A 25267-nucleotide genomic window follows, 5' to 3' on the forward strand; every position below is an offset into this window, starting at 1 on the left:
CTATAACAAGAGTTATGTTTCTTTATCTATGACTTTTGGAGGATATAATTGACAATGAAGAGCAGTCCTTCCCCTTTCATTTAACTTTAACCCCTTCCCTCCACTTTGTTGCTAGTCTTTGTCGTTGTTCTCAACAAAGGCATCTTTCTATCTGAATGATTTAAACAATGCAGGTTGTCATGTAGAGCAGCGTTCCTAATTAACAGAATGTAAAAAATTAGGGTAAAATAATTTCAAGTATAGTTAATAAATATGAATAGTGTTTTTTTTTAAAATAGATTGCTGGGGATTGTTCTTGATCATATTAACACTATCAACGTAGAAATAGAAAGGGACGACTAAACGAAATATTTTTAGAACATTCTAATTGATTTAGATTCTAAATTATTGATTTTCATGACAAACAATGTCAAGGACATTGAATTCAATAATCACCGTTGCCAGTTAAATAAAACCACAGAGCTATAATTTTAACTTTCATTCATTTCACCAATTCACTTAGCCAATAATTCTGAAATGCACATTTATCACTGGATGCTCTTAAAATGGCAACTTTTTTAAGGAGCATTCTTAGACAACACTCTGCCTTTCAGAGTAAAGTTTTCTTTGCCTTCACATTGGAACAGGATTCATTTCTGGATGACATCTTAAGTGTGGCAGTTGATCTTCGTATCTACTTGGTATCAACTTTGCATTATTATCACTAGTTTATTGGAAGAGGTTTATTTCGTATCAACTTTGCTTTATTATCACTAGTTTATTGGAAGAGGTTTATTTCGTATCAACTTTGCTTTATTATCACTAGTTTATTGGAAGAGGTTTATTTCGTATCAACTTTGCTTTATTATCACTAGTTTATTGGAAGAGGTTTATTTCGTATCAACTTTGCTTTATTATCACTAGTTTATTGGAAGAGGTTTATTTCGTATCAACTTTGCATTATTATCACTAGTTTATTGGAAGAGGTTTATTTCGTATCAACTTTGCATTATTATCACTAGTTTATTGGAAGAGGTTTATTTCGTATCAACTTTGCATTATTATCACCAGTTTATTGGAAGAGGTTTATTTCGTATCAACTTTGCATTATTATCACTAGTTTATTGGAAGAGGTTTATTTCGTATCAACTTTGCATTATTATCACTAGTTTATTGGAAGAGGTTTATTTCGTATCAACTTTGCATTATTATCACTAGTTTATTGGAAGAAGTTTATTTCGTATCAACTTTGCATTATTATCACTAGTTTGTTGGAAGAGGTTTATTTCGTATCAACTTTGCTTTATTATCACTAGTTTCTTGGAAGAGGTTTATTTCGTATCAACTTTGCTTTATTATCACCAGTTTATTGGAAGAGGTTTATTTCGTATCAACTTTGCTTTATTATCACCAGTTTATTGGAAGAGGTTTATTTCGTATCAACTTTGCTTTATAACCAACCACTTGTTATTTGGTAGCAGTTGAACTTCGTACCAACTTTGATTTATATTATTACCACAAATTAGTTGCCCACATGTTGTTTTTTTATCACTTATAACTCTCTCCATTTCATAAAGTACAAACCAAATTGTTAAAATTAAGTAAAGTTCCCTTTTCAGACCTTGTGGTCAATTGGGCAGATGATGTAAAGGTCATCTGTTTCTGTGGCCTACGGTTAACGAGGGTGTCATGTGGCCAGCACAACAACCAACCGCCTTTACTTTTCCCCAACTGATGTCAGGTACCCATTTAGAGCTGGGTGGACTCAGAGGCGCCCAATTATTCCGAAATGAAAAATACCAGTCTTCACCAGGATTTGAACCTGGACCCCGGTTCGGATGCCAAGCGCTTTAATGCTCAGCCACTGCGGCTCCAAAAAAATCAAAGACGGTCTCTAAATCGAAATTAGCTTAAAACTGATAAGTTTAGAAAATGTGATTCTTTGATGTTTAAAACTTATCAGCATTTCCAATATACGTAGGCCAAAAGCAGTCTTTTTGAGGGAGAGTAAAGGTGGTCGACGTAACAGAGGTGCCCCACGGAAACGCTATAAAGACCAGCTCTTGTGCATGCGGCTTCAGAACGACACAGCTGGAGGTCACTTACTAAGACCGCGGGATAAACTAAAACCTGCTGCCGAGGACAGACTTAGCGAAAAGAAAATCTTAATTGATCACCGGCGGACTATGGTTATGCTTGCCCTGGATGTGGCAAATCATATAGGTCACAACTGGGGCTGCGTATCCACCGGAAATACTGCATTCCTCATTAATCTTTGGGCTATTTTTTCCCCACCATAACTAAAAATATGTGAAACAAAAAAGAAAATCTAAAAATGCAATGAACGAAATAATATTTTAATAAAAATCTACAAGAAACACAACTCTCATAGACAAGTTTGTAAAATTGCGTCACATCCTATATTTTGTTGACATGAGATTACAAATGAAAAACAAGACATATCACTGAAAGTATTTTGGCAAGATCAATGGGAAAACAACCTCGATCTACATGTTTGGGTGTTGGTGCCCTTATCGAGCTATCCCATCATTAGTTAATGTCCTCAAAACGAAAGAAGGCTGCAGCTCTACACGGATGCCTAGATTTGCAAGATGGCATCAAGCCTGGTTTGTCGCAGACTTTCCGAAGTCTCAACATTACCAATAAACCTTTGAAGAAAACCTTACACTGCAAGCGACGGTCCTCAGACACTGACAGGGAGTCTCCTGCGGTTAGAAGGAAGCCCCGGTGTAAGAGTCTGGGACCTCCGAAGTGTGCGCAGCAGTTTTATCTTAGCCCCTTAGCTCATAGTTCTACGTATCTGTCGTACGGTAAGTTCCTATTGCTCTTTAGCTCACAGTCTGTCAAGCTTTTTTTTTTTTACCCGGGGACCCCTTTAAATAGTCAAAACTTGCCCTTGCACCGCTAAGTGAAACGGCTACATAATTTCATAATAAACGAATATTCACATTTGACTAGAGTAACACCTTTAGTAAAATCACTAAACTTAGAAAGCCTTCAGGAAAGAAGACTCAAAAGTAAAGTAGCTATTATACATAAAACACTGAACCATAATCTTCAAATACAAAAACAAAAATCTAATAAAATACTCAGAAAATACTTATATGCTAGGAAAAAATGTGTACAAATGCTTCTTCTTCCCTAGTGCTATTAGAGCATGGAATGGGTTGAATTTAAGTCATTGGTTAACATGCATGACTAGATGCATGAAGCGTAGGACGTAATCATTTTCTTTTTTGAATGAACGTCTGTATTATATAAGATAAGATAATAATGCATAGTATATAAATTAGAAATGCCAAAAAAAGAAAAAAAAAAGATTACTCAGAAAGTTTATGTTATCACACAAACTTAGAGGCAGCCCCCATCGGATCCGCCAATCGGCAATGAATATTCAAACCATGATTCTTTGTTATTATCTAAAGTAATTGAATTTTAAAGTCTCATTTGGCGTTTACCTTGAAAACAAACTTAATAACCTTTAAAGAGATTTTAGACCTGTACTAGAGCTAGTTCTAGAATCTAGATGTAATTGAAATTATATTTACGTAAAAATGTAAAAATATAAGCAAAGATTAGATAAAATATCTAGATCTAGAAGTATATTTCTATATCTAGATTTTAGATCTACTGCAGTGTTTCTCAAACTTATGACACATGCGTACCCCTTCAATAATTTTCGTGACTCTGAGTACCCCCCCCCCCATCTCCATAAAAAAAAAGATGGAAAAAGGAAAGATGTATTTCAGAACGTTTTCTGTTAGAACCGGAGACACATTTGTACTTTTCGAAAAAGTTCTTAGAAATCAGCGCTCCATTATTCATTTGACTGTTAGAAAGTATTTCTCCAAAGGCCAGGCGTGAATTGGAATCTCTTTACCCCAAGGCCTGTCTGAATGTTGCACAATGTTCCATTAATACGATGGTAGAGCACGGACTCCTGTCCTGGGTCCGCTTGCTAGAAGCGGTCGAAGGCCGCAATAACCGCGGGGTATGTAAGGACTCTCATCCCAGCCACATGTCTTTGATGACGGCTATTGCCCTTATTATGTATTGTGCGAGTGTTTTCTCCCACTTCCCAGTCTCGGATCAAGTTGAAATTTTTCATAATTATTCATAGTCTATAACAATACACGAATCAATATAAAATAAAATCAACTAATTAGTTTATCAATTAGAAATAATCAATTGACTTTGTTTTATATAGAAAAATGTAGATTATTCTTCCTGTATTGAGATATATGGTAGTTCTTCTTTTAGATAAGCTTTGTTTTTTACGAAAAGAATTTTAGAAGTATTTTACTTGTTTGTGTGTACGCATGCGCATGTGTCTGTTTATGTGTCTGTGGCATGGATGAGAATACGAAGCGAAGGGCTTCAATAGTGTCCGCCATTAGAGCGTTCATGTCGTCTGTGCCTATTATATGTAAGAGAAATAATTAAGTTCCCCTTTGAGACAGGGCAGAAGATGTAAAGGTCATACGTTTCTGAGGCCATTGGTTTACAAGAGTGGCGTGTAGCCAGCACAACGACCAACCTTCTTTACTTTCCACAACTAATGTCCGGAACCCGTTAGAGCTGGGTGGACTTCCTAAATTAAAAAATCCCAGTCTTCACCAGTATTCGAACCAGGGACCCCGGTTCGGAAGCCCAGCGCTTTATCGACCAGCCCCCGCGCCTCCGCCTATTATCTGTAGTGTGTAAGATCTGTCCAAAATCTTTAGGTTCCACTTCTGACAAACCGTGTGAGCTGCCCTACAAAAAGCCAGATCCTTACAGAGAGCTCCATAACGAGGTGATGACTGTGTTGAGGAAAACGTTGCAAAGTAAGTACATCAGTACTCCAGTAGAACTGACCTATGTCTTAAGCTAGAACTCTTTTTGTCATTTGAACGCTTTTTGTTTCAAAAGCAAGAAAAGTTTACCTAAGTTACTTAGTTAACTATTTATTGTTTTACTTAGCACATGAGTTTAGCACATTACTTTAGAACATTAGTCTAGCACATAAGTTTAGCAAATAAACGCTAGAAACTTTTAGCCTCAGAAACAAATCTTAAATGTGGCGTTAGGTCTAGAAAATAAGCGTAGAGTTAGTTTTATGGACAATGACTATTGATGAAAATCTTTCTGGCCCAATAACATGGATGGTTTCAGCTAGTTCTGGATCCTGAAACAATAACAAAGATCATAGCCTGCAAGTGTGGAGTGATTGCCTTTTTCATGGTGACGAATCTTAGAAATTGCATCTTACCAACAATCTTACATGGTCCATTTGTAAGTGGAATAGAACGAAGAACGCAAAATAAAACATGGGTGGTTTTTTATCAAAGATTGGAACGGCTTTACGAATCATTGAGAAATCAGTGACCTAAGATAGATGATGTGAAGTCTTGAAAAAGTCAACAATGTTAATGTTCCGAATTTTTTTTTTTCTGGTGTTCTGATCTACATATTTTAAAATATTTTTTTAAATATTATTTGGACTTTAAAAAATATCCATAACCTCTTTGTGTCTAAAGAAATAAGGCCTGAGAGTTATTGCCCGAAATGTCTAATATTTTTAAACCCTTGTATTATGAGTTTGCCCACGATGTGAACACATAGACATGCAAAACATGTACATAATTTCGACCAAATAACCACTCGCTATCAGCGCCGTTTCTTCGCCTAGGTCTGAATAGGCCAGCTAGGGTTTATCTAACGTGTCCTTGGATTCAGTAAATACTATTTTTCTTTCGATTCGCAGAAATCTAGAAACTTCAAATTTGCCGTTTTATGATAAGAGACTTTCTTATTAAAATACCAAAAAAAAAAGAAAAAAAAATTAAAGTAAAACTCCATAGGGATGAGAAAGATAATCTCCCCTGTTTCAAATCTAAAAGGTTTGGTTAATAAGGGAATTGTGTGGTTAAAACAAAAGGACTATATTATGGAAAGTAAAAGATCCATTTCCAAAATGTTAAAACCTCAAATAACGAAGAAAAAAAATTATGTTGTCTCAGCCACATTATTTTTCTGAAATTGACGGGCCGAAAGCCTCATTCGGCTCCCATCCCCCAATGCGAGTTGGGAGGTCGAGACTTTAAATGAAAACCTTCATTGTGATGTGAAGGCCTTTGTCCCCACGTAGATTCCAACAGATACTTAATGCAAATACAATAAGATATGAATTTTTTAAATTGCTGTCGTTGTTTGCATCTAGAACAAGCGTCGTCCTTACCCAGCTACAAGTTGGACCTTCCTGAAGACTTGGAAGCCTTGAACACTTGCTTTGAAAGTACACTTACTGGGAAGGAGGGCCTGGAGTCTGCCAAGGGGGAATGTCAGTACGACGAGGAGGAGGATGAAGAGGAAGACGGCATTCCCCAAGGTACAGTCAATGTTGTTTCTCCTTTCAAGGAACTGACGATCATCAATAGAAAAAAGGGGTTGCCTGATTGATGGAAAGTTAGATGTTTGAATGATGAAAAGTTAGTTGTTTGATTGATGGAAAGTTAGATGTTTGATTGATGGAAAGTTAGATGTTTGAATGATGAAAAGTTAGTTGTTTGATTGATGGAAAGTTAGATGTTTGATTGATGGAAAGCTAGATGTTTGATTGATGAAAAGTTAGATGCCTGATTGATGGAAAGTTAGATGTTTGATTGATGAAAAGTTAGATGTTTGATTGATGAAAAGTTAGATGCCTGATTGATGGAAAGTTAAATGTTTGATTGCTGAAAAGTTAGATGTTTGATTGATGAAAAGTTAGATGCCTGATTGATGGAAAGTTAGATGTTTGATTGATGAAAAGTTAGATGCCTGATTGATGGAAAGTTAAATGTTTGATTGTTGAAAAGTTAGATGCCTGATTGATGAAAAGTTAGATGTTTGATTGCTGAAAAGTTAGATGCCTGATTGATGGAAAGTTAGATGTTTGATTGATGAAAAGTTAGATGTTTGATTGATGAAAAGTTAGATGTTTGATTGATGAAAAGTTAGATGCCTGATTGATGGAAAGTTAGATGTTTGATTGATGAAAAGTTAGATGTTTGATTGATGAAAAGTTAGATGTTTGAATGATGAAAAGTTAGATGCCTGATTGATGGAAAGTTAGATGTTTGATTGATGAAAAGTTAGATGTTTGATTGATGAAAAGTTAGATGCCTGATTGATAGAAAGTTAGATGTTTGATTGATGAAAAGTTAGATGTTTGATTGATGAAAAGTTAGATGCCTGATTGATGGAAAGTTGGGTGCTTGAAGCTTTATTTTAATTTAACCTAGCCCCCCTAATATTTTCAGGAGAACTATAACAGCAAGCTGAAGGGGGAGGGAAAGCGGTTTCTTAACTTTAATTAAAACATATACAAAGTTTTGTCTTCCAAACTAAAGATTATTGATAAATGCAGTATTTCATGTGATAAGATAGACCCAGATGCGACCTGCATATTTAACCACACACCACACATCTAATGGAACGAACCCGTTGTCCACGATGAAAGGGGGTGGGGTAAATTTAAATTCTATTTTCGTCGTCTGCTCTTGTCTTCAGCAAGGGATTTTCTTTTGGGTCTCAGTATAGAAGCACTACTTATTGTTCGGCATCTTTTTTTGGTGAGTTTAAAAAAAAGGTGCCCGGAAGTGCTATAAAGATCAACCCAGGCGTCAGTACGACAGAGGAAAGCAGTTGGTAGCAAATAGCTTCGAAGCTCTAGTAACAGATGAAACACACATTTTTTAAAGACACCTCATAGGGGTATCTTTTGTTTTCTTGATCTAGTGATAACTGACGCCTTCTTTTCATCACATCTTTACCCAGTATCACCTTGTCTTGACTTAACTGACGCCTTTTTTTCAGTTCAACTATACTCAGTATCAACTTGACTTAACTGACGCCTTCTTTTCAGGACAGCTATAGCCAGTATCACCTTGTCTTACCTTAACTGACGCCTTCTATTTAGGACAGCTATGCCCAGTATGACCTTGTCTTGACTTAACTGACGCCTACTTTTCAGGACAGCTATACCCAGTATCACTTTGTCTTACCTTAACTGACGCCTACTATTCAGGAAAGCTATACCCAGTATCATCTTGTCTTCATTTAACTGACGCCTTCTAATCAGGAAAGCTATACCCAGTATCATCTTGTCTTCATTTAACTGACGCCTACTATTCAGGACAGCTATACCCAGTATCATCTTGTCTTCATTTAACTGACGCCTTCTAATCAGGAAAGCTATACCCAGTATCATCTTGTCTTCATTTAACTGACTCCTTCTTTTCAGGAAAGCTATACCCAGTATCATCTTGTCTTCATTTAACTGACGCCTTCTATTCAGGAAAGCTATACCAAGTATCACCTTGTCTTGACTTAACTGACGCCTTCTATTCAGGAAAGCTATACCCAGTATCACCTTGTCTTCATTTAACTGACCCCTTCTATTCAGGAAAGCTATACCCAGTATCACCTTGTCTTGACTTAACTGACCCCTTCTATTCAGGAAAGCTATACCCAGTATCACCTTGTCTTCATTTAACTGACTACTTCTATTCAGTAAAGCTATACCCAGTATCACCTTGTCTTGACTTAACTGACGCCTTCTATTCAGGAAAGCTATACCAAGTATCACCTTATCTTGACTTAACTGACGCCTTCTATTCATGAAAGCTATCCCAGTATCACCTTGTCTTGACTTAACTGACCCCTTCTATTCATGAAATCTATACCTAGTATCACCTTGTCTTGACTTAACTGACCCCTTCTATTCATGAAAGCTATACCAAGTATCACATTGTCTTGACTTGTTCTTGTTGCTTCCCCATAACTATTTTGTAACTTAAAAATATTTAAACGTAGGCCTACTTTCTGTTTTCAGAAGCTGTAATGCTTGTTAATACAATATAATTTCCATGTGTAAGTCTACTGAAACAATGATTATATACAAGCGTAGCCGTAAATTTTATTTATCAATTCTAGAGTATATTCTTCTTCTCTCGTTCTCAAGTAATATCTGCAAGAGCTACTTCCTAGAATCCTCGATTACTTTATAATAAGAATCCTCATATTTGTTTAATGACTCTGACCTACATATTGTTAACATCCCACCAGCTGTGCGAGCAACCCTACCGCACCAAGAGCCAACCACCAGTGCCGAGATCTTGAAAGCTTTACACCTTCAGCACATGGAGAAGATGGTCCGTGGCGTGAGCCCCAGCAAGCTGGTGACGCACCTGAACACCACGGGCTACCTGAACCACCAGTACGACCTGCACATGAGAACATCTCTGGACCAACAGAACCTCAAGTCAGGCATGAAAAAAGGCGTGGAGAGACTGTACTCTATTCTGCCTACCTACACCATTTAACTTTCATTATTTGTCATAAATCCGATGAAAAATGAATCTTATTTATCTATCTTAATATGACACAAATTTTGCAAGGCCCCATCATTTTTAAAACATTTTTACTGAGAAGTTTCGTTTTATACTGAATGAAATAACTCTATATATAATCTCTGCATCTGTATAGAAAAGTAGTAGAAGTTTATAAAAAGTCTTTCAAATACGCGCTGTTCTTTTTTTAAAAAAGTAACTCTTCTGTCATTCATTTTGAATGAAATTGTGGATGAAATCAATTCCAGCACACGGGATGGACGTCTTGTTTGCTTTTCACGAAATCTCTCCCGCAAATACATTGTGTCTTTATGTATAGCCAGGACACGCATGAATTATTTTGTCTTAATGTGCTCGCAAAGCTTTAATGATGCAATATTTACAATACATGTACAGCGGGACTCTACTTTGATCATCTTACGACTCTATTTCATTTTGACATTTGGGTTACCTTTGTAGGTAAGCTTTTACAGACTAGAAAAACTCTTTCTGAATGGTCTAAAAAAATATTTTAAAAAGATTTATTTAAAGCCTTGTGTAATTTATTATTGTTAAATTTACTCTAAAATGCAATTTATATAAAAAAGACAAAAACCATACAAATATTAGTATTCAGTGTCAATTTTTTATTTCATTGTTTCGTCAATCATTTGATATTGTTGAAAGTGTTTTTTTATTTTACTTTGTGGAGGTGAAGGTTCAATGAGACATGTAAGATAGTTTGACTGCTGAAATAATTGAAAGAAAGACAAATCAATGTAGGTTTAGACAGTGCCTCAGTTTTTTTGTGGTCATCCGAGTGTAGACAGTACAATCAGATACCAATCAATCGAGAACATTAGTTCTAGTAGGCCTCACCTCTTACCTGCTACGTCGCAACCTGTGGGTAGTGGAGACCAATAGCTCGTCGCCACGTTGTGCTATGAGGTAACCGCGATATGGAGTTGATATGGAGTTACGGGCTCTAGCCATATAATCGTTACTTTCTCTAGATGCCTCCAGTACATAGCACGCAGCGCCGCACATAAAATGAAACCCTATGTCATGTAGGCATTTCTTGTTAACTTCAGTGAAATTGTTAAGCAAATATTGTGACTTTGAAAATAAACAAAAAATAGCAACACATATTTAAAAAAATACGAGTGAATGTGATTATGGGAGAATGTGACTATTGGAGAATGTGATTATGGGAGAATGTGACTATGGGAAAAATGTGACTATGGGAGAATGTGATTATGGGAGAATGTGACTATGGGAGAATGTGACTATGAGTACAGAAATAATCGTTAATGCCAAAAAGTCAAGGAATAAATATGTTCACAAAGTTTTATAACAAGTCATTGATGAAAAACGTGAGTTACAAAAGTGTGGATACCGATGTAAACATGAACACAAAAGATTGCGAGAGAGCTTTAAATTAATATCATCTTTTTAGCCTACAAAATACATTGAATTAAGCACGTATCTACATTAAAGTATCGGCAAAAAGTATTTGGGCAAAAAATGGAAATGTATGAAATGAACGAATATCATGTTCATGTTTTTTGTTTTTTTTTTTCAAAAATACATTTGCATAACAGAAGGAAAATGTAATTCCTGTTTTCCTTGGGTCCATACAAGAGTCTTTGTCCTGTTCCCTTGAAACATAAGTTGGTCTATACATCGAGACATTGGAATGAATGGACTATTAATTTCGTATCTACGAAATCTACAATGTTTTCATAACTGGAGCCTGGATTCAAGTGTTGAGAAAAACAACCACAACACAACGGTTGCTATGCATGTCATCACAGTCAATACTATCTGCAGAACGGACTGAGTGCCATCTGTCACACGTTGTTCCAGTGAATGACACTGTGGCACAATAAAATATAACAGGTGGCAGCTAGTGTGGTCACTAGCATCATGGGGAAACCAATTCTGTAATGAGAACAAAGAAATGTCAGCACACTTAAATCCACTAAACTAATTTCTAATTTTTATCTGGAGAAACTAACTTATTTCTAACTGTTACCAGGACAAATACTTTTGATCGATCTAAGGATGAATATTTTAGGTTCAAACACAAGTGGCTACAAAAACTGAGTCGGTAGATTTAATTTGAAGCCATGAGAACAGCAAGTTATTCACTATGGTATGTGTAGATGTTGTTGAGTTTTTTTTAAACTTAAAATTCTAAATAATTGTGAAACTTAATTATAAGTCGGGTGGTGAACGAGAAAATGTGAAGGGAGCACTTCCGGGTTAAACTCAGCAGTCGCCTTGTTTCTACACTGAGTAGGCTATTCAGGGGGTGTCATGGAGTGTGTGTTTCTATAGTGACGGTGGGAAGAGGTTAGCGATTGGTTGTGAATGATGCAAGATAGGTGGCAATGTCGCCATTGGTTTTAGTTAGGGGAGACGACTGCAGAACGTGAGATTGAAAGGTTGTGTTATTGTAGGGAGTTAGATTTTGTTCACAAATAGTATGACTTAAGTCTAGTACATTAGATTTTGTTCACAAATAGTATGACTTAAGTCTAGTACATTAGATTTTGTTCACAAATAGTATGACTGAAGTCTAGTACATTAGATTTTGTTCACAAATAGTATGACTGAAGTCTAGTACATTAGATTTTGTTCACAAATAGTATGACTTAAGTCTAGTACATCAGATTTTGTTCACAAATAGTATAACTGAAGTCTAGTACATTAGATTTTGTTCACAAATAGTATGACTGAAGTCTAGTACATTAGATTTTGTTCACAAATAGTATGACTGAAGTCTAGTACATTAGATTTTGTTCACAAATAGTATGACTTAAGTCTAGTACATCAGATTTTGTTCACAAATAGTATAACTGAAGTCTAGTACATTAGATTTTGTTCACAAATAGTATGACTGAAGTCTAGTACATTAGATTTTGTTCACAAATAGTATGACTTAAGTCTAGTACATTAGATTTTGTTCACAAATAGTATGACTGAAGTCTAGTACATTAGATTTTGTTCACAAATAGTATGACTGAAGTCTAGTACATTAGATTTTGTTCACAAATAGTATGACTTAAGTCTAGTACATTAGATTTTGTTCACAAATAGTATGACTTAAGTCTAGTACATTAGATTTTGTTCACAAATAGTATGACTTAAGTCTAGTACATTAGATTTTGTTCTCATATCAACTTGATTTTGTTTCTATTACAATAAAAGTTATATTTCATTTTATTCACAAGGAAGTCATTCAAGTTATTTGAAGATATATTACCCCCACAGCGGATATAGTTGTCTACCAGCAGTTTGGTAGTCAACGACCCTTAACAACTGGGGGAGGGCTGTAAGAAGATTTCCGTGTTGCCTTAGGGCCATCAACAAAAACTTTTGAGCTGGAGTCTTAATTAATAATTTCTGGTTTACATCGAGAGTCCAACTCGAGTTCCCCCCCCCCCTTTTCCCTGTTAGGTAGCCAACGGTTCATGTCTCAGCCACACATCTGGATTCTCTTTAGTCTTCAGGTTGAAAATAAATAACAACATAATGCAAACTAGTTGACGCCAAGAAAACTGGCCAATGAACTTACTTGAAAAACTCCCAGAAAGTAAAGCCGTAGCCGTGTTGTTCTGCAATTCCAGCGCAGACGACATTGCACGAGGCACCGATCAGGGTACCATTGCCTAGAAAGAGGTTGGTGTTTCACAAATAAAACATTTAATATATAATGTGATTGTCAATTTAAGATAAGATGTAATTTAGAAAGTTAAATCTCAATTATTCTGAAAACAATGCAATTTAGAATGCAACCTTTATTATAAATCTTTTTAAAAATATATGTATTTTTTTTTACCTCCAAGACATGCGCCAAAAGCAAGAGAGGTAACTAAAGGGATTAACGGAAGTTGTAGATCTTTGTCTTCACTCAAATGTTGCAGGACAGGCACCTTAAAGAAACAAAAACTTACATGTAAACATACACATTTCTCTCCCTTATTATTATTTTTTCTTGATCATGTATAGATTTTCTCCCTTTCCCCAACTCTCTGGTTTCTCCAATATAGTGTTGACCTAGTTTTTTTTTGTCTTTCGAACTAATACGCTGACGAGGTCGGAGACTAACAAGTCTTGTCATACGGTAGAAAGGTTTAATGGATATCTTTAACAAAATATAATCACTGGAAATATATATATGAGTAATGGGCTAATGACTTTGATCATTTCTTCTTCTTCTTCTTTCCTCTCACTGTACATGTCGGAGGCTCAGATCAGTAATCCTAGATTTGAGATGAACCGCTCAGTGGTTTCCAGACTAGGCAGTTCTAATTGATGCTTAAGTTAATGATGCTTAAGCGAGCGAGCTCATAATGATTATGTTAACGGATAGCTTCCTGATCTAATTGCTTGTGTTCTAGACTGTCGTTCGATGGTCACAGTTATCCCGGGTTCGAAACCTGCCCTCCGATATCCCACGCCGGGTTGCGGAAGGGCTGGGCTTCAATTCTAAAGGAACATCCTAAGCGTGCTAAAGAAACAATAAAACAAACACTAAAACAAACAATGTAATACAAACAATGTAATACAAACAATGTAACACAAACAAAGTATTACAAATAATGTAACACAAACAATGTAATACAAACTTACTTTGAAACAAGGTTACAAAAGACAGTTTGTGTGGAAACAGAAACTCAAAATCGGCCCCCGAAGTGGTCCACCCAGGCAGGCTTCAATATTTTCAGAAAGATCATCCGAATGAAATTATATCAAAGACAAATGAGAGATAAGAATGGAGAAAGAAGGTTAACAGATCTTGTGTAGTGCCCCAACGGTCCCGCAGATCAAAGGATAGGTGAAAGTGAATGTAAAAGTAAGATGTGAACTTGGCCTAACTAGTTCCCCTTTCAGACCTTGTGGTTTATAGGGCAGATGATGTTTTTGTGGCCTACGGTTAGCGAGGGTGTCATGTAGCCAGCACAACGACCAACCGCCTTTACTTTTCCCCAACTAATGTCAGGTACCCATTAGAGCTGAGTGGACTCTGAGAGGCACCCAAAGATTCCAAAGTTGAAAATCTAATTTTTCACCAGGATTCGAACCCGGGACACCCGGTTCGAAAGCCAAGTGCTTTACCGCTCAGGCACCTAGCCTCCCGTGGCCTAACTGATGTCTTATAATTGATCTAATAGTTTTGAAATGGCTTAATCTCTTATTCAAATCCTCAAAAAAAAAAATTTCCGCCAATTAATTAGGTCTAACTTATAATGCATACTAATTAGCTTTTTCTCTTTAAAAAACTGCTTGCATAACTGATTTTAAAAATTAGATTTTTCGCTTTCAGGAAAAAAAAAGTAGCCTTTGCATCAGAACTTTGAATGGTCTAAAATATTGTGATGTCGGATTTTCAATATCTTTTCTAGTTTACGAGATCTAAACGGACGGACGGACAGACGGACAGATATTTCGCACAAAAATAATAGCGTCTTTTCCCCTTTCGGGGGCCGCTAAAAATGACGCTTTATTTAACATTAGGCCAATAAATACTCAAAATATAGCGCTGATTCTTTCAATGAACTTAATATGTAAACATTACTTAGGTCCTCCTGCGCCGTTCGGCGCATTGGGCGGCAAGCTATCTTCACAAAAATCTGTCGCTAGCAATGTCTGAAGCCTCCTCCCACTTGGTGTCCACTGTTCTGAGGTCCTCCATGAATGTGTGGCGCCAAGTTATACGAGGACGTTCCTGTTTGCGCTTTCCTCGTATGGACCTACATGTCATCGCAACTCTTGGTATGCGTAGTTCATTTTGTCGGAGAACATGTCCCGCAAACCTCATGCGATGCTCTGTCACAACCTCACTAAGTGTTCGATTCCCTGTTTGGCATATAATTTTATTGTTTGAGACCGATCTGTATAACTGACTCCCAAAATTCCTCTCACATGCATATGTTGCTGTTGGGATGACGATTGTGTTAAGAAAGTGTATTTTTGTCTCAAGTCCAATGGCTTGGCTTGTCTAAATAGGCTGCAGCCTTTGAAAAATGCTCCATGCCTTTCATATTCGGCACGCTACATCATGGTAGGCATCGCCATCGTTTGTTATGAATCTGCCAAGGTATGTGAACTTGTCCAACTCTTCAAGCTTTGACTCACCAAGTCTGACGGGGGCACCCTTTGCCTTATATCCCACTCGCCAAATTTTAGTCTTATCCAAGTTTATGCGGAGGCCAATTTTGGGTGCCTCTCTAGCTAGGCTCTCCGTCATTTCTTGTATGCATTTATTTGTAGCCCCGAGTAGTGCAACGTCATCGACAAAGTCCAAGTTCGTCATTCGGTTTTGTTCACGCCATGGAATACCAAAGTCAGTCTGATTCATTGCTCCCCACATTATGTAGTCGATAGCTAGGAGGAAAAGGAAGGGAGATAAGATGCACACCTGTCTCGATGCTAAAGAACTCGGTTGTTCCTTCTTCTGTAAATGCATCAACTAGATTGACTGTATAGGTGTCGTAGAATCTGGACGAATCTTTCTGGGATGCCATATTCACTAACTATTTTCTCGGTGGATATTATCAAACGCTTTCTTAGAGTCTATAAAACTGATCGAAAGCCGTTATTGGTACTCGAGACTTTGCTCTATGATATTTCGTAGAACGAAAATCTGCTCTGCACATCATCTGCCTCTCCGGAAGCCTGCTTGCTCTTCTCTGAGCCTCTCATCTACAGACTGTTGAAGCTTTGTTGTTCTTAAGTACTGCAATGGCCATGGTAACCTCCTCAGTTGTTATTGGGTCTGTCTTGACCCTGAGATCATTGTCCGGAGTCAGGTCTGGCGACGGTTGGTTAAGGATCTCTTTAAAGTGCTCTACTCATCTTGCATCCTGTTCTTTTGTTAGCAAAGTTTTGCCTTGCTTGTCTTTTATTGGTGCCCCATGTCCACTCTTTGCTCCAGTGAACAATGTAAACATTATAAGCAATTAAAACATTCATGCACAGTTGTAGCCTCTCGGAATGTAAGGGACATAACTTAGCCCTCTTCCCCCCTTTCACTGAGTATTGGTGTTGATGTTGCTCTAAGCTTCTTTTAAACTGTTTAATTCAATCTTATAGCCTAACAATAAACTGCGTGGATTGTTCTTCGCTTTATTCGAGTACTTTTTCACGTATACAAGTATTTCTTCATGAGACAACTGGATGGCGTTGAGAAAGTATGGTTTGTCAGATGCGTCATTTTAGTTATTTTTTTTTTATTTGAAGAGGAGAGCATAAAAAACAACTTAGAAATAGTTAGTTGCAAGACACTGCATGAGTCATGGTCATAAAGTACGTGCACTGCTTCATAATAGAATTTGTTAATGATCCTAAACACCTTAGTTTGCATTGAATTCAATCCTTATCAGACATGTCACAAATAAAATAGCAAAGCATGTAAACAGAAAAAAAAAACATATTTACCATAGCAGTGGTGTAAGGAATGTTGTCTATAAAGCTGGACGCTATCGCAGAGATCCAAGTGATGACCACGATGGCCAGAAGTAGCCGGTGTTCTGGACCAACTGACTTGATAATCTCTGCAATCACGTCACCTATTGTAGTGATCATCCCGAGCTCTGACAGGGCCTGAAACCACGAACAATCAAAGATGTGGTCAAGACACTGCTAGATCAATGATGACATTTTAGCCTCATTTCTATATGACCCTAGTCCTACGGCTGAAGGCAGCCATTTAATCTTATATTCATTCTTTCCCTTTTCTCCTTTCTGTTTAAATAAAAATCTTTTTTGTTTCTTGAAACACTTTAGAATAAGAAGCAGAAAAAGTTATTATAAGGGGGGGGGGGTCAGTGAGTCTTGTACAAGGAGAAAATAACGCGAATGATTTATGTTAATATAAATAGCTTTCATTGCTTTAGACTTTGCCAGGGAACGTGGCCATTAGAAAACATATCTTGTCTATGACTAGCCCGATGAACTGTTTAAAAAAAGATTATTATTTTTTTTAATCAATATCAATTTGAATTTTGTTGCCGTGTAGGGTAAATCTCTTGTTAATACATTTTTTTAATTGAGGTAAAATTCTAAATATATTATTAATGATATTTTTCTAATAGGATTTAGAATATTTTATCTCTGCTGAAGATTATTAACTGAAATTTTATTCCTCTTTGCTTTTCTCAACCTCCACATTGTACTAGTTGCCTAATACACGAGATGAGCTTTGCAGTGGATTCTATATCAGGTAGTTGTCACAAAGATTGTACACAAAGTATCTAAATCCTCGAACCCAATGACTCTACCAGGCCTGTTGGTACAAGACGCACAACATTCTTTGACTGCTCAATTAAAACTAAACTACGATTTTGGCGTCACCAACGCACAGGAAACAGCGGCATATATTTTGCTCGAGTGTTGCCAACTGTAAGGACACAGAAGAGATGGGGCTGCTTAGCTACAAAATACGTTTGGGCAGTACTAGACATTAAGCTGTGTTGTTTGCATGGAAAAGTGCTTCCTGTTCTTTTTCGTATTGGTACATTTCCTTGATTGTAGTCTGGTAGTCCAAGTTTTTTTACCAATTAACCCAGAAAACAAATAAAACTAGTACAAACTACAAATACCTAAAACACTTTTCTATCAATTGCAAAGCTAAGGAATTACTTTCTACTAAAACACTGTTAATGTGTTATAAATAAATATAAGGATATATATAAATATCCTTTCAAAACCTTTCAAATCGATCATAACTTAAAAAAAAAATCAGCTTCTGGTAACTATGGTGTGAGCCCTCACCTCCATCAATATAAACAGAGCAGCAAAGAAAAGCAGAGTACTCCACTCCACTTTATGTAGTATTCTGTCCATGTCGCTCACATCGGCCAACACCAGAAGCCACAAGGCGCCCAGTACTGCAATCCACCCTAGACATAGAAAATATGGCTGTTATTACGTCGAAAACAAAGAGTAAATAGAGTGGAATTAACGTGCAATCTCAGATAGGAGGGGGAAAGAGGAAAAAAGAAAAGAATGTCCTTCTCCTGACCTTCCATCGACCTCTCCAATGATCTTTAGCTGACTTTCTCGTGATCGTCCTCTGATCTACACCCCCCCCCCGATGTTTCCCTGACCTTGCCAAGACTTTGCTCTGACCTTCAAGCTGGCTATTCCCCGATCTTCATCTGATCTATTTAATGAGCCTAGCAGCGTGTTCCCAATGAAAAAAGACCTAATCATGTGTCCTCTGGAGAGAGCATGGACAAGAGACCTAATCATGTGTCCTCTGGAGAGAGCATGGACAAGAGACCTAATCATTTGTCCTCTGGAGAGAGCATGGACAAGAGACCTAATCATGTGTCCTCTATAGAGAGCATGGACAAGAGACCTAATCATGTGTCCTCTATAGAGAGCATGGACAAAAGACCTAATCATGTGTCCTCTGGAGAGAGCATGGACAAGAGACCTAATCATGTGTCCTCTATAGAGACCATGGACAAAAGACCTAATCATGTGTCCTCTGGAGAGAGCATGGACAAGAGAGGACGCACATTTGCTACCCTCAAGGGCTGCTACTCCTTTAGAGCATTACGAAATAAACTAGGCTGAAAATGAAATGTTGACTTCTACCTAAACAAAAACATTCAATGTACATCTAGAGAGACCAAGTCTGGAAGTTATCATCAGTTGGATAGACATGGAGATGTTAATGTTCTGGTAGGATGATCCATCTAGCTGCTTCTACTCTAACCTATTTATTTATGTTTAGTATCAAACTTAATTAACTAAAACTTGTATAGTCAAACATTTAATTGTCTAAATGGTTACTGACCAATGTCCAGGTGAAGGGCACTGACGAAGGAGTAGATAAACAGCAAGATGATGACAGCCAACAGCACGATGCTACTTTTTAACAGCATAGTGTAGTCCTTGATCACGTACTGTGGATAAGTGGATTATTATAACAAAATTGTAGTCGCTGTTACATGTATCATAAGTACGGAGTACATCTATGACTAAAAAAAACACTATAAATATAATGCAACGTCTAACCACCATTTAGAATTTCTACAGACTCCATATTATTTGGAAATTATTTGACTACGTAAGAACAGGTGCCTCGCTGTAGTGTGTTCAGCAAAATACGTGATTGAGAGTCTTGGTTACTGGACACAGTGCATAAGGGCTATGGTCAAACTTTGTGTGATGATTATATTTGTACATAGTATTGTTAATTGTTAGTTAATAGAATCTTGGTTGTAAGATAGGTCGAATTCTATGTTTATTTGTTTTGATTTCATTGGTCTATGAGTTAAAGTAGAGTTACGGCCCTTGAGAGATTGTTATTGTTGTTAGAGTTTTGAGACTAACCGTAGAAGTACTGTAGTGGGCAGCTTTCATAGTTTGTTGTATATTTAATAGCATGTGATGGCGTTGTTTACAGTTGCAGTTTATTCTGATGGCTTTTATTAAATATATATGTCTCTTCATTAATCCCTGTTGTTTCTTTGAATTGTTGAAAGACTTACTTTAACGTGTCCATGTCATGTCAGGAGTTCTCTAGACCCTGATTTAAAAGATGTTTAAAAAGAGTGATTTACCTGACTCTCTAACTTTCTCAGTGTTTCTTTTTTATCATCTTCCAGACATTTTCTAAAAAAAATAAAATACAAATGTCAATAACAATTGCAGTAAGCATATAAAACTATGTTTTCAAGATAAGATGAAAAAGTTTTGTAATTGACATACAAGCTTGTTTTAATTCCAATGACTGGAGTAATCTATTTTAAAACAAGCAATATAAAAAATAATACATCAAAATAAAAAGTAAAGCTTAGCTAAGGAAAGAACCACTTACTACTGCCGTTTATCTGAAAAATATAGGGTTTAGCTCCCTTTCTACTATATAAACAAAAATTAATTAATTAGTACTAAATGATTAACAATTAGCTAATTCTTGAATTGATTCGTGTATTGTTATTGGCTATGAATAATTATGCAAAATTTTAACTTGATCCAAGAATGAAAACTGGGGAAAAAAACGTGTCAAAACGTAATAAGGGGACTAAATCCATATATAGGTTGTGACACTACAAATAGGACAAATGAATTATTCCATCGAAATGTGAGAGAAAGTTAAAATTCATATCATTCTTATGTTCGTTTTTAAATCAATTTTCAAACAATTTTTACAAGATTTTTCTCAGTTTTTACCTGATTTTTCAGGGTCAACGTTTTATTAGCTAGTCTAGACTGGAATCATCAGATATATTTATTTTCAATGTATTATGACATGAAGAGGCATGAAAAACTACAACACTAACCCTGCAACTGAACAGATTTTAAAGTTTTTGACCCATATTCCTTTATAAGTAAATATATTTTAAAATCTTGAAGAAATAGAGACACCTTCCTTTTAATTGACTAGATTTGAAAGTCTTGGACCCACCTTCCTTTTAATTGACTAGATTTGAAAGTCTTTGAGAAATGGACCCACTTTCCCTTTAATTGACTAGATTTGAAAGTCCTGGACCCACCTTCCTTTAAAGATGATCTTATTCATGGTGTGCTCGATCTGGAGTGCTTTCTGAAGGAACAACGCTCTCATGACAGTCTCCTCTCTAGTGATGACCTGCAGCCTCATTGCAGCTTTTCTCCACATAGCAATCTCGTGCTTCATTTCTACAAAGTTTCAAACTCAGATTTAACCTTTGAACTACAACAAGCAACCACGTAATACGCTTTTTTTTATTTGTGTCACATGGTGTATGCGTCAAGATCGTCAAATAAAATGTTTATTTGTTTTATTTTGTTTTGCTTTTTTTTTTACACATTTATTTTTTAAATTGTATAACTTGAATTCGAACTTGAGGGCGCAAGCCTCCTGAAACCAATACACTAACCACTGTGCCTGGGAAGTGCTTATGAAAATAGAAAGTTCAATACATATCTATTGTTCATTACACATTTTTAAGCGATGACCTAAAAAATTCTCCACACAAAGTATCACCTTCACCTTCACATATCCTTAAGTCTGTTGGACACAAAGTATAAAGGGAACTAATTCAACTTATACCACCACATCTGTCATGTACAATTTATTTCCCTCGTTCGATTCCAAATATAAAATATATAATTACTTGTTTTGTCAGGTACAAGAAATAATTATACAGAATTTCAATCTGATCGGAGATTATGTGTGGGAGAAATAACGTGTACAAACTTTTTACCAGACAGATATATAAGATTTGTACGAAGAGTATTCAACATAAATAGATTCTCAAAGTAAAAAAAAAGATTCTGTAGTGTAGGATATGTGCGAAATTAGCACAATGAAGTAGATCTAATTAGTATTGTTAGCAAGAAACAATTATGTCTTGTGTACTGAACTGCTGCATCATTTCTTGTGCACCGTAGAACAAGATTATGTTTTGTGTACATCACTTGCGATGTGTTGTTAATGGAACTTGTTAAAACGAGTGTACTTTACCCGCTATGTCTTGGGGATCCTTGTTTTTGAGTCTGTCAATCTGTCTATAATACAAACGCAGCAGACCATAGCCTGCTAGACTGACAAAGACAATGCCTGGGAACATGTGCATAGTGAACACAGAGAAGGAGATGCCCTGGTGGGATGAAAAACAAAAAAATGGATGAAGCGTAACAATGAAACGAAACCGAAAATGTTTTGGGAGTAAAAATTTTTTGGTAGGCTAATGTAAAACACACAAACTGCACAGAAACATAATTGTTTTAAATTCAACAGTTTGAAATAATAAACTAACAGCGCTTAGAGAAAATAAAAGGGCTACATCATTTGATCTTCAAGCCATCAAAGATTCATACAAAAAAGGAACATTGTATTCGTTTCAAAGTAAAACATGTTTACATTTTTCTAAGGGAAAAATTGAAAAGGAAGGACGATAAAAAAAGAAAGAAAAGTTAAATAAATAAAAATTCAGACTACAAATGTCTTCTAGGAGTAAGGCTTGTCTTTGTGTTCAAAGATTAATGCTGTACTTGACGTGTCAAATGAGACCAAGTTATAACCGACATATTTTACCCAATCAAACACAGACGAAAAACCATTCTCCCAATGGTCGATCTAAGTTATACTAAGGCGATTCGTCTATCGTCTTCCGTCTTCGTTAGCTTTCGCTATGGTCTAAAAAGTGCATCCCGCAGATTTCGAGAGAGTTTTCCAGCTGTCTCTTGAAGTGTTCTCCCCTTATGCAAGCGAAAGCAAGCTGACGCCGGAAACGTTTTTGTTTCCCCCAAGTCGATGTTAGACTAAAGTGAATGACACGACGACACAAGAGAAGCAAGCCACTTGAACTTAATGATGGGCGATGGGCGCAGATGAAACTCTGAGTATGTTGGTTAGAAGTTGTTCCTCTATTGTTTAAGAATTACAAATGTAGCCACTTCAGTTACAACGATTGGCTACAAATATAAACAGCTTCCTGTAGCATTCACGAGATATTACGTTTCTGTTAGGAAAAAACAAACTGACCTTTGAACTCAGAGCTCCCACAATGATGACATTAGGAGGATCCCCAATCGCAGTTGCTGTCCCCCCAATGTTAGAGAAAAGAACTTCAGCAATCAGAATGCGACGTGGATCCAAATTTAGAACCTCGCATAACCTGCAAACATTGAAGTGTATTCTAAAAAATATAAAGCATTGGGAAATTTGTATTAAACTTTTGTTTTCATTTGACAAGTGGTATAATACCACAATATTGTATTTATTTAAACTTCCTTGAGGGTTGTGTGGTTAGAGGTGCGGGGGGGGGGAGGTACGTATCAGCTTACTGGGAAGAAAATCTTAAGTTCGTAAGAGACTTTAAGTTAAGACTTTAACACGAGTTCCAGTCTGATGAGCACATGACATCTTGATGACATCTTGATGGGGAAATTAAAACACTTTGCACTGGCCACACAAATTCGCTTCAAATTCTAAATGTCTCGATGGAGAGTTTGTTTTAATTTCTTGCTAAGATATTCACCTAAAGATAAAAACAATGCAACATGAGGTCAGAGTTTAAAGGTCGGTGCTCAATCCAGATTATGAACATCACAGTCACTGATGTCGATTCTTAGAATACTAGAAAATGAGGTAAAGACTCAGAATACTACGGAAAATTTAGACAAATAGGTCAAGGCTCGGAATACTATTGACATAATAGACAAAGAGGTCAAGGCTCAGAATACAATTGACATAATAGACAAAGAGGTCAAGGCTCAGAATACAATTGACATAATAGACAAAGAGGTCAAGGCTCAGAATACTATTGACATAATAGACAAAGAGGTCAAGGCTCAGAATACTATTGACATAATAGACAAAGAGGTCAAGGCTCAGAATACAATTGACATAATAGACAAAGAGGTCAAGGCTCAGAATACTATTGACATAATAGACAAAGAGGTCAAGGCTCAGAATACTATTGACATAATAGACAAAGAGGTCAAGGCTCAGAATACAATTGACATAATAGACAAAGAGGTCAAGGCTCAGAATGCTACTACCAGGATAGTCAAAGAAGTCAAGGCTCGGAATGTTACTACCAGGACAGTCAAAGAGGTCAAGGCTCAGAATACTACTAACCTGATAGTTACTGGAGTCAGCAGAAGTATGGTGGTCACGTTGTCTAGAAAGGACGACACAATGGCACTAAAGACACATAACAATGTTACAAGAGGCCAAATTTTACCTTTGGCTATTTTGTAGGCCTGAAAGAAACAAAAAGCACAACTGATCATGTTTTATATCCATTGATGTTTAGGGTTATAGTGTGTGAGACAAATAACTAAATTAATACAACATGATTTATGAAAACAGAAATCAATTCCTTTTATGTATTTGTGAACAAAACGTATGAAATTATTCTAAGTAGTCAAGTAGTCTAAAGATAGCTTGCCCCGATATAGATCTATACTAATCTATGTTGTCTTTGGATAGCTGACCCCCGATATAGATCTATACTAATCTATGTTGTCTTTGGATAGCTGACCCCCGATATAGATCTATACTAATCTATGTTGTCTTTGGATAGCTGACCCCCGATATAGATCTATACTAATCTATGTTGTCTTTGGATAGCTGACCCTCGATATAGATCTATTCTAATCTAAGTTGTCTTAAGATAGGTGACCCGATATAGATTTAACCTTCTATCGCGCTATGTTGCAATTTTTTTGCTTAAAATAAGTGGTACTACGTATCTTGTAGACCCCATAGCCCATAGGAGAACATTAATCATAAGAAATTTTTTTTTTAAAGATCTATTTCAAAATGTTCGTAATAGAGAGTGAAATGCAAAAGAAATTATTTACAGGAAAACTTTGAGGTGAAGAGCTTTTTTTTTCCTTGGGAAGGGGGTAGGGGACTTTTTTATTAATGGTGACGATTTTAGAAACATGTTTCTGCTGTTATTTAGATGTCTTCGTTTTCTCCTATATTGATTTTATTCTTTAAAAAAAAAGCAACTGGTTGATATAATTCAGCTAAATCCACATTTTCTTGGGAGAAAAGAAAATGTATAAACTGCCTTGGATATTACTTCACAGTTATAATAAACTAGGCCTAGTGGATATTACTTCACAGTTATAATAAACTAGGCCTAGTGGATGTTACTTCACAGTTATAGTAAACTAGGCCTAGTGGATGTTACTTCACAGTTATAGTAAACTAGGCCTAGTGGATGTTACTTCACAGTTATAGTAAACTAGGCCTAGTGGATGTTACTTCACAGTTATAGTAAACTAGGCCTAGTGGATGTTACTTCACAGTTATAGTAAACTAGGCCTAGTGCATGTTACTTCACAGTTATAGTAAACTAGGCCTAGTGGATGTTACTTCACAGTTATAGTAAACTAGGCCTAGTGGATGTTACTTCACAGTTATAATAAACTAGGCCTAGTGGATG

General features: G+C 36.5%; 2 protein-coding genes across 7 annotated transcripts in view; one reads left to right on the plus strand and one right to left on the minus strand.

The window, feature by feature from the left end:
- The first annotated feature begins 2373 nt into the window (after positions 1–2373).
- LOC106067314 (uncharacterized) lies at positions 2374–9982 on the plus strand. The gene is made up of 4 exons (XM_013226484.2): positions 2374–2810; positions 4725–4826; positions 6203–6370; positions 9091–9982. Exons 1-4 carry the CDS (start codon positions 2537–2539, stop codon positions 9345–9347), a joined length of 801 nt encoding a protein of 266 aa, XP_013081938.1. The 5' UTR covers positions 2374–2536; the 3' UTR covers positions 9348–9982.
- LOC106067336 (P protein-like) overlaps positions 9978–25267 on the minus strand; it is a 33320-nt gene continuing 18030 nt past the window's right edge. For all 6 annotated transcript variants that reach the window (XM_056038244.1, XM_056038242.1, XM_056038246.1 and 3 more), the window contains exons 11-21: positions 23947–24071; positions 22849–22981; positions 21826–21961; positions 20873–21017; positions 19937–19988; positions 19168–19276; positions 18135–18262; positions 16800–16964; positions 13198–13291; positions 12934–13027; positions 9978–11294 (exon numbers count right to left, since the gene is read on the minus strand). In XM_056038244.1, the coding sequence (XP_055894219.1) occupies positions 11204–11294; positions 12934–13027; positions 13198–13291; positions 16800–16964; positions 18135–18262; positions 19168–19276; positions 19937–19988; positions 20873–21017; positions 21826–21961; positions 22849–22981; positions 23947–24071 (1272 nt within the window). In that variant the 3' untranslated portion in view covers positions 9978–11203. The remainder of the gene's footprint in view (positions 11295–12933; positions 13028–13197; positions 13292–16799; positions 16965–18134; positions 18263–19167; positions 19277–19936; positions 19989–20872; positions 21018–21825; positions 21962–22848; positions 22982–23946; positions 24072–25267) is intronic.

Source organism: Biomphalaria glabrata, chromosome 8 (genome assembly GCF_947242115.1).
Source record: "Biomphalaria glabrata chromosome 8, xgBioGlab47.1, whole genome shotgun sequence".
In the NCBI taxonomy this organism is placed as follows: domain Eukaryota; kingdom Metazoa; phylum Mollusca; class Gastropoda; family Planorbidae; genus Biomphalaria; species Biomphalaria glabrata.

Excerpts from the sequence above, each read along its gene's own strand:
- LOC106067314 (XM_013226484.2), top strand. The coding sequence starts at position 2,537 with ATGTCCTCAAAACGAAAGAAGGCTGCAGCTCTACACGGATGCCTAGAT. Across the intron at positions 2,811-4,724 it reads TTCTACGTATCTGTCGTACG|GTTCCACTTCTGACAAACCG; the intron begins GTAAGTTCCTAT and ends CAAAATCTTTAG. Across the intron at positions 4,827-6,202 it reads GTTGAGGAAAACGTTGCAAA|AACAAGCGTCGTCCTTACCC; the intron begins GTAAGTACATCA and ends GTTTGCATCTAG.